Source organism: Monodelphis domestica, chromosome 1, assembly GCF_027887165.1.
Source record: "Monodelphis domestica isolate mMonDom1 chromosome 1, mMonDom1.pri, whole genome shotgun sequence".
NCBI classification, from domain to species: domain Eukaryota; kingdom Metazoa; phylum Chordata; class Mammalia; order Didelphimorphia; family Didelphidae; genus Monodelphis; species Monodelphis domestica.
In genome coordinates this window covers 616,525,914-616,541,925 of record NC_077227.1, presented here as the reverse complement: position 1 = coordinate 616,541,925, position 16,012 = coordinate 616,525,914, and the positions used below count along the sequence as shown (strand labels likewise).

The window sequence follows — 16,012 nt, the reverse complement described above, 5'->3', positions numbered from 1 at the left end:
TTCTAACAAAACAAAGGATAGAGAAGATCATAAATGATTAAACAGATATTTTGGTGATATAAAATGTAAAAGCATTTAAACAAATAAAATCAGAAAACAGAAATAAGAGGGAAATGAAAGTCCGCTATCAAAAATATATGAAAAGCATATGCAAATATATAATACCAAGAGACATTCTCCAATAGCTGTGGTCAAAGGACATGAACATTTTTAGAAAGAATTACTATATAGCTATGCCCTCATGAAAAGTTCTCCAAATCTCTAATACTAAGATGCAAAATAAAACAACTCTGAAGTTTCAGGTTAGATCATGCAAATTGGCAAAATTGAAAAAAGATGGAAAAATTAATAATGGAGGCTTTATGGAAAGGCAGGAATTTTGATGCACTGTTGGTGGAGTTTTGAAATTGTTTATAGTAGTAATATTTGTGGAAACAAAAACTTTAAAGAATGTACCAATGAATACCAATCAATGGGGAGGGGGTGAGTTGAGATTCAAATGATTATGATATAAAAATAAAATGCATTTTTTAAGAAGTGGAGGAGAGAGAGTTAAGCTTGTGTTGTGGCCTGAGAAAATTAACACTGGATTAAATTAATCCAATCATTTCTTCAAACTCCTTTAACCTCAGAAAGTCAGGCAGTTTCTCAAGGGTAAAAATGAATAAGATAATCATTCTCAGCCCCCTCAGGCATTTACCTGGTCAGGGACCCTTATTCTATTTATGAAAAACAAACAAACAAACAAAAAACCCAAAGCTATTTCTCAAGTGTGACAGAAGGGTGGGTAAGCCAGGCTAGAGTGAAGCTACAGAGGAAGTCTTGGGGGATGCGATCTAAGCCCCATCTCCCTATTAAAATATCCACCAATTAAGGCAGTCAGGGAAGGTCTAAATGGTGTAAGGGAAGAAAACCTCCATATAAGACTTCATCAAACCTCACCAAGGAGCTTTCTGCACATAAGCATGGGAGATTGATCTGTCCTTTATTAAGAGACTGAGTACTCCTATTCATAAGTGATGTTATACTCAGAGGAATAGACTCATTTTATTTACTGATTAAAATTCTCTATGCTATAGGCCACTAGCCCCTCTTTGATCTTCCAACAAAATGGCATGGACTAAGACCTTAGATACAATCCTAGTCTAAATGTCTATGACTCTTAAGTAATCTCAAATTTGACATTGGACTGAAGCAGACTGGTGCTGGAATGCAATGTCTGGATAACCTCCAAACTTTTCTGTTTCTTTTCTTTTACTTTCTTAATGGTTTGGGAACTATATAAAAGTACCTTAGATTTGTATGTAATCTTCCTTCCCTTCCATCACCCCCCAAAAAGTGCTTTTCCAATCAATTATATTACTATCCCAATATTCCTAATACAAAAAATAAGCTGGTAGGTTATGGTAGAGAAATAGAAGATCAAATTTTGAAAATAGGAGATGGTAAGATGTTTTTTGTCATCCACTCAGTCAACAACTGTTAGACCACTGCACTGGTGAATGGTTTAGATGAGGAGTACCAACTATTTTTTTTTTTGAGTGGCAGAACAGGCAGGAATCTTCTTCACTCTTGATATATTTCCTGTATTTTTCACTGGCTTTAACAACAGAAGACCTGGGTTCAAATCCATATTCTCCTAATTATTGCCTAATTATGACTATGGGTCTCAGATTCTTAATGTGTTAAATAAGGATTTTGGAATAGATGATCCCTAAATTCTCTTCTAGTTCTAAAACCTATGGTAGTACAAACTTTTATTATATTATACTCTTGTTTTCCAACTCGTTCAAGTTGGATATAATAAACTATTATCATTTTATTTATAATCATTACTACTCAAGATCCATTAAATTATGTATCTATTTTAATGGTCCTTACATATAATAAAGTCAAAAAATATATAAATTTAAAGAAAGTGTCCTTATTAAATATCTCTTAGAACTGTTAGCATCCTTGAATTTTCAGTAGGTCACCTTTTAAATTTATTTCTTCTGAAAGTAGATGCCTACAAATTATGAAAAATACAAGGGTATAGCAGCTTGCAAAGATGAAATTAATGAGTTTCAAAAGTTCACTTCTAAGAATAAGGCTCTGTATATATAGAACATGTATACAATATTTTAGGGTTTTAATATCAATACTAATTTTCCACTGGAAGGGCAAACTACACAAAATAACTCAATTTAACAGCCTGACTTTGATGCAGTTATATTTGAATTCACAGCCACTTAAAAATATAACACTATTACTCATAAATGTAACTTCTTCAATTCCATGTAAGACTTATTGGAATGTTTAGTTCTGCTGTAGAGGTGTTCCTATATTCTCAAAGGCTTTGCCAGTGGAATGCCAGCACTGCCAGATTCTAACAAGTGGGAAAATTTTGAATAGAGGATTTAGACAAACTGCTAATCGACACTTTGAGAACTTGTTAAGTTCTGAAATAGTTAATAATTAGAAAGCTGGTTACTGGATGATTAATATTTTTCTGGCATAACAACTGAGGGTTTAGAAGAAGGAGAACTCATAGGAAGAAAATCTCAGGTATCTGATGTATAATTTAGGCAACTTTACTTAAGGTATTAGAGACATTATTTTTTTTTTAAACTAAGATTCCTTTCCACACTGGAGAAATATCTTACTCCAAGAGGTTAGGGTAAGGGGAAGAGATTATCTTCAGTTAGGCCAAAGTACCCACTCAGAGGATCTAACCAGGTAAATACTTTTTTATAATACCACTAAGAAGTTTTAATTTCTAATATAAAGGATATAAATCCATATGAACAAAAGCTCATGGGAGACGAGGGGTTCCTTAATAAAATTTAAGGATCAAAACACATTCAATAAGGTTATACTGTGTACACCCCTACCTGGGGAGATAATCCTAGTAACTCCAAAGAACTTCGCCATTATTTAGGCAGTAAGAAAGAGTATATAAAATATTAAATTAAATTAAAGCATGAATAAGAGGAATGCATTGGGGGGGGGGGAGAGGAAGTAAAGAATAAAGAATAGAGCAAATTATATCACATAAAGGAGGCATGAAAGAGCATTGGTAGTGGAGGAGAATTTTAGGGAGGTGGGAAGGAGAGTATGTGAACCTTCCTTTCATCACAATTTGCTTAATGAGGGAAGAACATACAATTCTGAGATCTGCCCCTCCCCCATCACTTTGTCTTGTAGGACATAAAAGGAAAAGAACAAAACTTGGAGGATATATGGGGAAATTGAGAGAGGAATGCACTGTTGGGAGAGTCATAACTGATTCATTCATTGAGGAGAGCAATTGGGACCTATGCTCAAAGGGCTATAAAACAGTATATACCCTTTGACATAACAATACCATTACTAGGTTTGTATCCCAAAGAGATAAAAAGAACAAAAAAAGGAAGGACCTTTATATACAAATATTTTAGCAGCTCTTTTTGAGGAAGCAAAGAATTAGAAAGTGAGGAACTACTCATCAATTGGGGAATGGATTATAGTTATAGTAATAAGTTATAGTATACGATTGTAATCAATTACTATTGTGTTGTAACAAATGACAAGCAGGAGGAGTGCGGAAAAACCTGGAAAGACTTACATAAACTAAAGTAGAATGAATAAGCAGAACCAGAACACTATACAAAGGGATAAAAATGCTGTATAATGAACAACTGTTAATAATCTCTGCAACATGGTGATCTAAAAGTATCCCAAAGAATTTATAATAAAAAATGTCATCTACTTTCAGAAAAAAAGAACTAAGTCTGAATCCAGACCAGGGCAAGCTATTTTTACTTTCTTAATTATTAAAAAAAAAGAATTAATATGGAAAAAAATCTATACAAGATTCCTTATCATCTCAATGGAGTTGAGGTGGGGAGAATTTGAGACTCACTATTCTTTGAAAAATGTTGGAAATTGCTTTTACATATAATTGGGGGAAAATAAAATTTAATAAAAATAGGGGCAGCTAGGTGGCTCAGTGGATTGAGAGCCAGGCCTAGAGACAGGAGGTCCTGGGTTCAAATTTGACCTTAGATACTTCTTAGCTGTGTGATTCTGGGCAAGTCACTTAATCCCCATTGCCTAGCCCTTACCATTCTTCTGCCTTGGAACCAAAACATAGTACTGATTCTAAAACAGAAGGTAAGAGTTTTAAAAGATTAAAAAAATTTTTTTTTTAAAAAGGATGTAAAGGGGTCCGAAGATCCCCCCAAATTTGAGAGCTGCTGGGTTGGACAAAGAAAGAAAACTAGAAGATTTTGTGTTTAGTTCTAGATGCCATTTTTAGGAATGATATTATAAGTGAGAAAAACCTCAGAGGAGGGCTCATTTGATCATAGATCTAGACCTAACTTGGGCCTCTAAAGTCATATACTCCAATCTCTCCCATTTTACAAAAAAAGAAACTGAGGTTTAAGGAGGTTAAGTGATTTGCCCCAAAACTATTCAACTGTGCAACATCCCTTGAACCAGTAAGACTTTTACTAAGTTTATATTCCAAAGAGGTCAAAAAACAGGGGAAAGGATCTATTTGGTTAAAAATCATTAAAACAGTTCTTTTTGTGGTGGCAAAGAACTGGAAACTGAGGGGATGTCCTTCAATTGGGGATTGGCTAAACAAATTGTGGTATATGATGTTGATGGAATACTGTTCAGCTTTTAAGAAATGATAAGCAGGATGGTTTCAGAAAGACCTGGAAAGACCTACATGAACTATGCTGAGTGAAATAAGCAGAACCAAGAGAACATTGTACACAGAAACAGCAATATTGTATGATGATCAATTGTGAAAGGCTTAGCAATTTTCAGCCATGCAATCATCTGGGACAATTCTAAAGAACTTATGACAAAGAATGCTATAGACCTCCAGAAAAGAAGAGTTGGGAGAGAGAATGAGAATTAAAGTGAAAAGAGTAAAAAATTGACTTAGAGTATAGGATATTCAAAGAACAATTGACTTATGATTACTTTTTCATGCAATACAAGGAAAGAGCTGTGTGTTTGATATGCCAGGATATAGTGTCTGTGTTCAAAGAATACAATTTTCGTCAATACTACCAAACTCAACATAATGATAAATATGATTATTTGGTTGGAGATGTGAGAAAAGATGATTAAAACTGAAAAATACATTGACAAATACTTTTTGTATTTGACAGCAAAATACTTTTGTGAAGCAGAAGCAGCTAAGTAGTTCATCACTGTAAGCAAATTTTTTAAGTTGCCAAACTAATAGGGTGCACTGGCAGACTATTTGTGGAGGGAGAATTTGTTAAAGAGTGCCTTCTTTCTGTTGCCAAAGAGATGTGTCTAGAAAAGGCAGACTTATTTAGTACAGTTAGTCTTTCAGGATCTACAATTACATGAAGGACTGAAGAAATGGGAGACAATTTGCATCAGCATTTGCAAAACTCTGCAAGAAAACTTTCCTATTTTTTCCTTGGCACTCAATGAGAGCAATGATGTTCGCAACTCTGCACAACTTCTAATTTTTATTTGTGGGACGAATGACAATTTCGAAGTCACAGAAGAGCTTGCTGCACTACAAAGCATCAAAGAAATAACTACAGGAGAGGATATCTATGAAAAGGTTTTCCAAACTGTAAAGGATTTGGAGCTGGTCTGGGCTAAACTAGCTGCCAGTGTGACAATTGATGATGCTCCTAGCATGGTGGGGTCTAAGAAAGGAGTAAATGCTTGCATTAATTAACCAAGAGATAGACAAACATAACCATTCTCATCCAATAGCCATACACTGCCTCATACACCAACAAATGCTGCTATGTAGTAAAGCACTGAAGTGGGACTGTTATGAAAATTGTGTGCATTAGGTGAGTGAAAAATGAAGCAGCTACAATTTGGGAGGTGGGGTCACACTGCCTGCTGGCCTGTCTTGCTTCTGCCACAGAGAGGGGTGGGTGGCAGGTGGTGGGTGGCAGGAGAAAAGGCTTTAAGCTGGTTTTTGTGGGTTCTCCCCAGCCTGCTCTGCTCTGGATATTTGCAACACCACATCAGACCACTAGAGGGAGGCAAATTCACCCTTAGGAGATCCTTGGCCCTGGGCTGGCCTTGGTTCTCCAGTCCTGCCTCCCTCACCATGCTCTGAGGCAAGAGCCCCCAGAGCCTGGAGGGGGCTCCCAGGGGTCTTAAGATGCTGACACCTACTGGGGCAGGGAAGGGTGGACAGGTTTTTTTCTAGGAGTGGGTGGGTGGGTTTAATTTTTCGTCAATTTCTCTCTGCTTCAGTTTGTTTGAAATATTAAATAAAACTACTTTATGAGGAAAAAAAAAATCTTGTGTTATCTTGTGTTAACTTCATTAGAGCTAATGCACTAAACCCCAGACAATTTCAGGAATTTCTGTCTGAACTAAATGTTGCCTATGAATATGTTCTGTACCACAAAGATGTCTGTTGGCTGAGTCAAGGGAGAGTTCTGAGACATTTCTATGACTTACTTACACAGATTACAGCTTTTATTCTTTCAAAAAATAAAGAAGTACTAGAGCTCAATGATGCAGAATGGAAATGGCACCTTGCCTTTCTGACAGATGTAACAGAGCTACTCAACAGTTTCAATGTGCAACTTCAAGGAAAAAGGAAGCTCATCTGCAATATGCAATCACATGTGAAAGCATTTAAAGTAAAATTAGGCCTTCTTATCAAACAAGTGAAGGAGGAAAATTTCTGCCATCTCCCCTTAACTCAAAATCTATTTAGCGGAAAAACCCTTGATTGCATTCCCAAAAGAAACATGTGTGGATTTACTGGAAAAGTTGCAAAAGGAGTTTCAATTCAGATTTAAAGAGCTTCATCTCCATGAGCAGGACATACAGCTTTTCCATAACCCATTTTCTATTGACATTGAAAATGTGGATACAATTTACCAAATGGAACTGGCTGAACTGCAGAATTGTGACTCTCTGAAAGACACATTGAAGTCAAGCAGCTTGCCTAATTTCTATGCATCTCTTCCCTCTGAGACATATCCTAATCTCAGGAACCATGCACTCAAAATGGCAACCATCTTTGGCAGCACTTTTGTCTATGAACAGACTTTTTCCAGAATGAAACATCTGAAATCTCCAATCACATCTAGGCTAACTGATGCACACTTGGATCACTTGTTATGGCTAGCAGTGACAAATACGGAACCAGACATTGACCATCTCATTAGCCAAAAGCAGGCCCATAGTTCCCATTGAAATGCTGGTCAGTTTGTTGATTTAAATTTACTTGTTCTTTATTTTAAATATTTAATTTGTTCCCATTTTTTTTTACTTTAAAATAAAATATGTGCAATGTATATAGGGATTTCTTCACAGTTATTTTTATAGTCCGGCCCTCCAATAGTCTGAGGGGCAGTGAACTGGCCCCCTGTGTAAAAAGTTTGGGGACCCCTGTTCTAAGGGAAAAGAAGCAAGGAGTTGTACAGGTATACACAAAATAGATACAAGATAATATTTGAGAGGAAATGAACTAGTAACTTGGGAGTGGGGATAGGATCAGGAAAGATCACATGTAAAAGATGTATTTAGGGTTTGGTTTTTTTTTTTATCCTTACGTTCCATTTTGAAATCAATACTGTGTTTTGGTTCTAAGGCAGAATAGTGGTAAGGGCTAGGCAATGGTGGCCAAGTGACTTGCCCAGGGTCACACAGCTGGGAAGTGTCTGAGGCCAGATTTAAACCCAGAATCTCCCATCTCTAGGCCTGGCTCTCAATCCACTGATCTGCCCCCATTTAGGGTCAAGTCTTAAGGAAACTAGGAATTCCAGGAGAAAGAGATAAGAGGGGAGAAATCTCAAGAGAGAGGGATAATTATATAAAAGTACATACAAAAGAGGCAAATCCAGGTCTGATGTAAGGAAAAAACTTCTTAACAATTAGACAATATATTAACATCCAAGGTGAAAAACAGATATAATTTATAAACTATTAAGTTAAGAAAAAGAGATTGTATTAATATGTATTAAGGATCTCAACTGATTTTTAAGAATAACATTCTCTGAAGGAAGTATTACTTTATCACTTACCTCTGGATACTTTAACTTCAATGTTTTATGCATTTCTCGAAAACGACTATAACGCCTGAATACGGTCCATGTCTCATCTAGGACAGTAATCTATTAGTGAGGAAAATTGGTTTGGAATTAGTATCATTCAGCAGGAAAATGAATATCACAAATATGTCCTGGTTGCATGGTACACTTGGTTAATTGAATTTTTTTTAAAAAAAAGTTTCGAATTGGAAACAAACTTCTTCAAATTTAATCTCATCTAGCTATGTAGCGAAAATGACTATAAGCAGGGTGAGCATTCTATTTTTAAACCCACCTTTTTTTTCAAATAATAGTTATTTCGTGACTATACCCTATGTCACATCGCATAGCATACTACATCTTAAAGGTAGGAAAGATTACAAGAGATCCAGAGATGAAAGGTATCTTAGAGATCATCTAGTTCAATTGTTTTGTTTTAACAGTAAGAAAAATGAAAGCTGTGGATATTAAGAGATTTTTCTGAGATTACAAAGTATTAAATGACTGAGATAAGATTTGAAATGTAATTCTTTGATTGCAATTACATTGCTCAATCCATCCCAGCATGATGCACATTTTATATAAGGCAAGTCAGCCCAAACCAACTGGAATGACCTCATGAATATGTAAGCAATAGAAATTTTATCTTCTAAATACAGAAAAAAGATGACATGTCATTTCTGAAAATTTTAATGTTGTAAACTAGAATATTTTAAAAAGTGAAAATTAAAGCTAATTATTGTAATCATTAAGTGGTAGAGTAGTCAAGTTAGTTTAAATTCCAAGTCTGAAATAACACATACCCACATCTGTGTGATCCAAGGCAATTCATATAAACTCTCAGTTATTGGGCACTAATAATTTACCCAGGTTGCAGGCCAAATGATACTATACAATAGTAGAAAATTCCCTACCACAGATCCAAGTCAAAAAAAAAAATACAAATTATTATCCTAGTGAGGTTCTGTTGTAGGAAGCTGGGGCAAGACTCCAGGAAGAAGAAAGGAAACATTTGAAACCAACCCTGAGGGTATAGAGCCTCTGGAAGAAAAACTGTTTCTGGTCCTAAGGCATTTTTCATGAGACATGCAAAGCTGCCAAATTCTTTAAAGTACAATTATTTCTTTGTATTTCTCTTAAAGAAATGAAAAGTGAATATTCAGAACAGCCATATGTATTCTCCCATATATATATATATATATATATATGTGTGTGTATATATATATATATATATATATATATATATATATATATATATCAGTGGCAGTTTAGATGTAACCATAATTCAAAGAAAGAATGGAAGCAGGAGGTATGTAGGAGATCTCCCTCATCAGGACAATAAACGAAGTCAGACCCACTTGGAACTCAAAGGGGAAAAAAAGTGGTTATCAGTACTGCTCTGACACTGTCTTCAGTGTTTATGACAAAGAATATCTAAGAGGTGAGACTTTCTTATAATATAATCTTTTAGATTCTTCATTATGGACAACATTACATAGAACTTCAGGAGAGGCCTTCTATATACCAAATTCTGATGTAACAATATTGTCCTTTCGATGTTCCAGTTTTTTGGATCGCGAATGATTAAGTAAATTCTTTTTTCTCTTTCACAAAATAAATAAAATATAATTAGCTTATATTAATTTCAGGCGAGGGGTAGATTAAGGGAAAACAGCTAGTATAATTATTTTCAGATGTATTTGTTCATCTATGGCAAGTACTTCAATAAGTCCTCACTGGATATTCTCAGGTATCTTGTTCTCATTTTGAGACTTATGACATCAAACAGTATTTGAAGATGCACCGAAATGAGAGAATGAATTTTAAAAATTTTAATTGAAGTAGAAAATGGTATAGTTATAACACAGGACTAGTGGCACACTCATACCACAAAACATCATAAAACACTGTAGGTTGAAATTTTTGAAAGAAAACCTAACATTTTTTAAGTTTTAATATCATGAACTTAGGTAAAAGATGGTCATTTCAAAGAGTAGAGTCTATTTTTAAAATTTACTTAATTTAATTTACTTAAATTTACTTACAAGTAAATTCCACAAAGCTACAGTGGAGACAATGTTGAATTTAGGGTTAGAATTTAATGTACCTGGGTTTGAATCTCACTTAGCTTTGCCACTTTCTACTCATGTGACCTTGAATTACTCATTTAATTTTAATGGAATTCACTTCCTCAACTGTTTGGAAGATTCAACTAGATAATCAAAAAGGTCTGATATAACTCTAAATCTATGATATTAATTACATATAATTTTATGTTCATCAACGAACAAAGCTTATAAGGCAAGAGAAAAAATATCTTTATAGGAAGCTCCACTGCCTTTCCTTTTTCCTCCCTTCAAAAAAGAGAAAAACCAAAAAAGCAAATCAATCCAACAACCTCTGAACCATTTTAAAGCTAGGACAGCTTTAAGGAACTTTATTGCTGCCCTTCTTGTGCACAAACGTTGGAAACTATACAAAATCTTCAGTTTGAGGAAGGCACAAAACAGGGAGAGACAGAAAATACATTAAGCACATACAGTCCTACACATGAGTTATGAGGTATGTGTGAGCAGTACAGAGTGGAAATGGATGATCAGCACAACAAATTAATCAGATCAAAATGCTCAATTATTTTTTCTCTGTAGAGAATGGGGGGCATTATTGTTGCAAATCTTTAAGGAGCCAATTCATTACTTTTTTTCTTCTCTGAATGGTTGTTGATAAAAACCCATCTTTCATGTCTCCAAAATGATCAACTGCTACTTAGACATCACTAATATTTCCACATGATGGATTGCTTTTCCTTATAAGCAATTCTCATCTGAATGCTCTTAACAAATTTTATAGATGCTATTCCTTTTTTAATGGCTCCAGATTTTAGCAAGAAACATCAGTATTTATTTGTTTAGACATATATAACTGATCCAGGAGGATTCAAACACTTTAGCCTATTGAATAACAGTTCTCATTTAAAAAAAAAACCCACAAAACTCTATTTCACTCACCTTTTAAATAATCTGCAGATCAAATCCCAAACCAAGAATAATCCTGAATCCCATATTTTGCTAAATAGTATCACTTTATGCCATTTATTAATGAATCTAACAATACATGAAATACTACCTTGGTTGTTGAGTCCTACATATTTATAAATTTCCTAATTTAATGCACTGTGATAAAAGTATACTTAATTACTAGTCCTAAAACTTTAACTTTGAATTACTCTAAGTCAGTAAAATCCATTTATAAAAGGAGTCTGGGGGTATAGCATTAATATTCACTTATAGGCTCCTTATAATGTCTCTTTATATAAATAATATACATGAATATATAATACCAAGTTTTCAACATCTTCATATGTACTTCATATGTACATACACACTATATATAGTTAAATTAAATTAAATACATAGCTATATGTAGAAGAATGTGATTTAAACAGTATATATATATATATATATATATATATATATATATATATATATATGTATGTATATATGAATCTATATTAGGGACAACCAGAAGTAATAGAAAGAGCTTTGAACTAGCATTAAGAACCGGAAGTTTTCATTTTTCCTTTACTTGGTATTAGTGGCTGGGATCTGTCATTTCAGTCCTCAGGGCCTCAGCTTCCTTTTGACAGTACTAGAACAGATCAGATGCTCCTAATCTGGAGTCTATGATTGAAATTATTTTTTTGAAAATTCTTATTGATACAGTTCGTTTCCTCTGTGATCCTATGCATTTTCATTGATGTAATTAAAAACATTATTCTGAGAAAGGTCACAGAGGGTTTCATCAGATTTCCAAAGAGATGTGTGAGACATAAAAAGCTAAGAATTCCTAACTAGGTCATCTCTATAATTTCTTCTGGTTTCAAATTCAATGATATTAATATTATTGACAACAAAAGTCTCCTAATTACTTAGGATCACAAATCTTCATAAAGCTATATAATCCATGAAATGGCATAGAAAAATGGTTAATAAAAAGGCTCTTCTTATTTACAGCATAGCATATTATAGTTAATAACTCATTATATATGGGCACATATGAGAATTAAATATCATTCAAAATCATTCACGATCAAGATTTTGATGTAGGCTCAAACTTGGTTTCAAATAAGGGTGATAAAGAAACCTCCCTCTTCTGTCCAAATCTTCCTTCTTTGAAGAGTATTCTTTGCTTTGCTGTCTGTCATTCTTCTTCACTAGGAACTACCTCTCTGGGGCTCTGGGGTTACTGGTACTTACACTAAGCCAAAGGTGTCACACCCATAGCCACATGCAGTCACACAAGACTCAAGTGCAGACTAACTAGATGAAAATGTAATTGGGAAATATTTAACAAAATAAAAATACAATTTTAAAAAGCCCATACTATTAAAACACGGAGTTTTTTAAGTCAATGTGGAGCCTACAGGGATCCTTACGGATGATGTAGTGGCCTGTTTCTATTTTGGCTGGACAGCTCTGCTCTAAGCCATCACAGAACCTAAGACTTAGAGCTAAGAGGGAACTTTAAAAGCCATATAACCCCAACTTTCTCATTTCAGAGATGAAAGTGCAATTTTAGACAAATGTTATGCTTTCAGAGTAAACCAAGGCCCAAAGAGATTAAGCGGACTGGTCCAATGACATGCCCGGGGCGTGATCAGGATTCGAACTCAGGCCCTGGACCTCTAAAATCCCCTTTCCACCATACCTCAGAATTGGTGATGCTTGGAACCTCCATGGTCCAGCAAAATCAAGTACTATTGCTCATACTATCAGAGCAGAAAATTTTTAATTTCTGAAATTTAATGGCTTAAAATAATGACTAAACTGCAAAGCAGCCCCTGATTTACCCCAAAATAGACCCTGATCTTCCTTTCTTCCCTTGGCCTCTAGAGCTCCTGATGCTGTAGTTATGGGATCTATTGGGGGAAGGGGAGGAAATCTATAGCTTTTAGGAAATGTGTGAATTTAGAAGTGAAGAAAAGGAGAGAAGCTCTGTGAGATCAACAAAACTTCTAGATCAGGTCAGTTTGCTTATAATTGCTACACACACACACACACACACACACACACACACACACACACACACACACACACACACACACACACACACACAAACTGCAATTATCTTTTGTGCCTTTCCTACATCTTTCTTCCTCCCTGCATTGTCAATATCCTTCTAATGACAGAATCATTTGGATTAACAAGTTATGGGGATATCAATCACCTATAAATGCAGGTGTGAATTTGTCATCATATTCTTGTTATTCAGATGAGATTATCTATGCTGAAAGAAACATTTGGGATGAGAGGGAAGGAAGATACTATTAAGATTTACAGCTATATTATTCTTTAGGGGCTACAAAGTACTTGCTTCACAATTCGGTGAGAGTGTATAGATAGTATATCTATTTTACAAATAAGGAAACTGAGGCTCAGAAAAGTGGAAAGTTACTTGCCCACAGGGAATCAGTTAGCTAGCATAAAAGCAGGTACTTGAAACTCAGTTCTCTTCACTCCAAGGGTACACATTTGGTCCTCTTTGCACTCTGCCAGCTTGCTAACTTCTGAGTTTGGTGCATTTTGGGAAAAGGACCAAGGGTGACAGGACATCAGGAAAATGTTTGGAAGTCCAGGGGGAAAAGCATGTGTCCCAGGCACTGGGCTAGGTTCTGGGGATACAGGGATGAAAATGTTAAAAAGCTTAATTTTTCCTGGAAGAAAACAATACATATACAGTTAAAACACAAGATAGAGACTTCCGGGTAATCATGGCTGCAATCTAGACGCGGCACGTTTCCTCTCCCCAGCACCGAACGAAATAGACTACATCAAAGGAGCATAAAATCACCTTTGGAGGAACAGAAGGACTCCCCAGTACCCCACAGAGGCAAAGGTACGTGGGGCTTGAACATTTCCACACTAAAATAAGAAGGAAAAGCTTGCACAGAAAAGTGAACTGAGCCGCCCTTCCCCCACCCCACCTCCCCCACTAAACCAGAGTGAGCTACCTGAGCGCTCACCGGGACAGCGAGTGAGTGGGGAGCGTCTCTGTCTGGGGGGGCACTCCAGGGTCCTTGGGATCTGGGGACTGCCAGGAAAAAACGTCTCAGGGCGCTTTCACTGGAGAAGCCAGCGGACTTCGGGCGGGCTGCGCTGAACAAGGCGCACGGATTATCTGGGCGGAGCTGAATACCTGGGCTCGGAGGCTGGGAAGAACTAGTCTGAAGCAACCTAAATTCACAGAAAAACCACTCTTATAACCCAGACCCCAGACCAAAAAGGAAAGGGAAATAAAACCACCAAAGGGATGGCTCACATGGCCCAAAATCAAGCCTCCAGGAAGAAAGGGAAAAAAGTGACTATTGAAAACTTTTATGGTGGAAGTACCCAAGGGAAAGAGGAGAATGAAGAGGAAATCCAAAAAAATTCAGAACACGCCTCCCAAAATGGAAACTATCAACAAGCTCTGGAAGATCTCAAACTGGAACTTATCCAAAAGATGGAAACCTTCTGGAAAGAAAAATGGGAGAAAGAGATCAGCTGTCTGACAGATAAGACTGCTCAATTGGAAAAAGAACTCGAAGCAGCCAATACAAGGGCAGACAAGGCTGAAAAGCAAATCCAGTCCCTAATGACCAGAATTAAGGACCTCGAAGAAAGTGAGATGATAAAACAGCAAGAATCAATAAAGCAAACCCAAACAATTAATGAATTGGAAGAAAACATAAAATATCTCACTGAGAAGGTCACGGACCTGGAGAACAGAGGAAGACGAGAAAATCTCCGTATCATCGGTCTCCCAGAAAAACCAGAGGTAAACAACAAATTGGATTTTATTCTAGAGGAGATTATAAAAGAAAATTGCCCCCACGTTCTGGAGCAAGGGGGCAAAATAGAAATAGAAAGGATTCATAGAACACCTTCTATACTAAATCCCCAAAAGACAACGCCTAGGAATGTAATTGCCAAATTCAAGAGCTTCCAAGTAAAGGAGAAAATCCTACAAGAAGCCAAGAAGAAGAGCTTCAGATACAAGGGGGCTCCCATAAGGATCACACATGACTTAGCGGCTAACACACTAAGAGACCGCAAAGCATGGAACACGATATTTAGAAAGGCAAGAGAGCTGGGTCTCCAACCAAGAATCAACTACCCAGCAAAACTGACTATATACTTCCAGGGGAAAGTATGGGCATTCAACAAAATAGAAGATTTCCAAGCATTTGCTAAGAAAAGACCAGAGCTCTGTGGAAAGTTCGATATCCAAGCACAGAAAGCAAGAGAAACATGAAAAGGTAAATATGAAAGAAAGGGAAAAGGAGATAAATCTTATCTTTCTCTTTAAGTCAAACTCTCTTCTATAAGGACTACATTTACATCTAATTATATATATTAATATGTGGGGAAAATGTTTTGTGTAACTCTCATAAATTGTATCATCATAAGAGTAGTTAGAAGAAACATGCATAGGGAAAGATTGGGGAATCAAGAAGATTTGGGGAAAGTTGGGGCAAAAAAAAGGAAAAGGGAGGGGGGAACCGTGATAATACTAAGATTAACTTCAAGAAATAGGGGGGGAATCAATAGAATAAACTTTCCCATATAAAGATACACATGGGAAGGGGAGGGGAAGAACTCTCATATGAGAAGGAGAGGAAGAGAGCGTGAAGTGGAAGTACTTAAACCTTACTCTCAGTGAAATCAAATCTGAGAGGGAAGAACATCTAGATCCAGTGGGATCCTGAATTCTATCTTATCCATTAGGGCAAGAAAGAAAGGAAAATTAAGGAGGGGGAGGGGAGAGGGAGCACAAAAAGGGAGGGAAGGAGAGGGGGGAGGGGAAGGGAGCATAAAAAGGGAGGGGCTAGAAAGGGAAGCATCTCAAGGGAGGGGACTAGGGGGACTGACCTAAAGTAAATCACTGGTTCAAAAGGAGAAAGCTAAAGAAGAAAGGTCAGAACTAGGGGAAGACATCAAAAT

General features: G+C 36.2%; 1 protein-coding gene across 1 annotated transcript in view; it reads right to left on the bottom strand.

Annotated features, from left to right (window-relative positions):
* The window catches only part of KIF16B (kinesin family member 16B), a 341,792-nt gene that overhangs the window by 69,121 nt on the left and 256,659 nt on the right, over positions 1-16,012 (bottom strand). Inside the window, exon 24 of the mRNA XM_007476655.3 lies at positions 8,025-8,114. Within this exon, the coding sequence (XP_007476717.2) occupies positions 8,025-8,114 (90 nt within the window). The remainder of the gene's footprint in view (positions 1-8,024; positions 8,115-16,012) is intronic.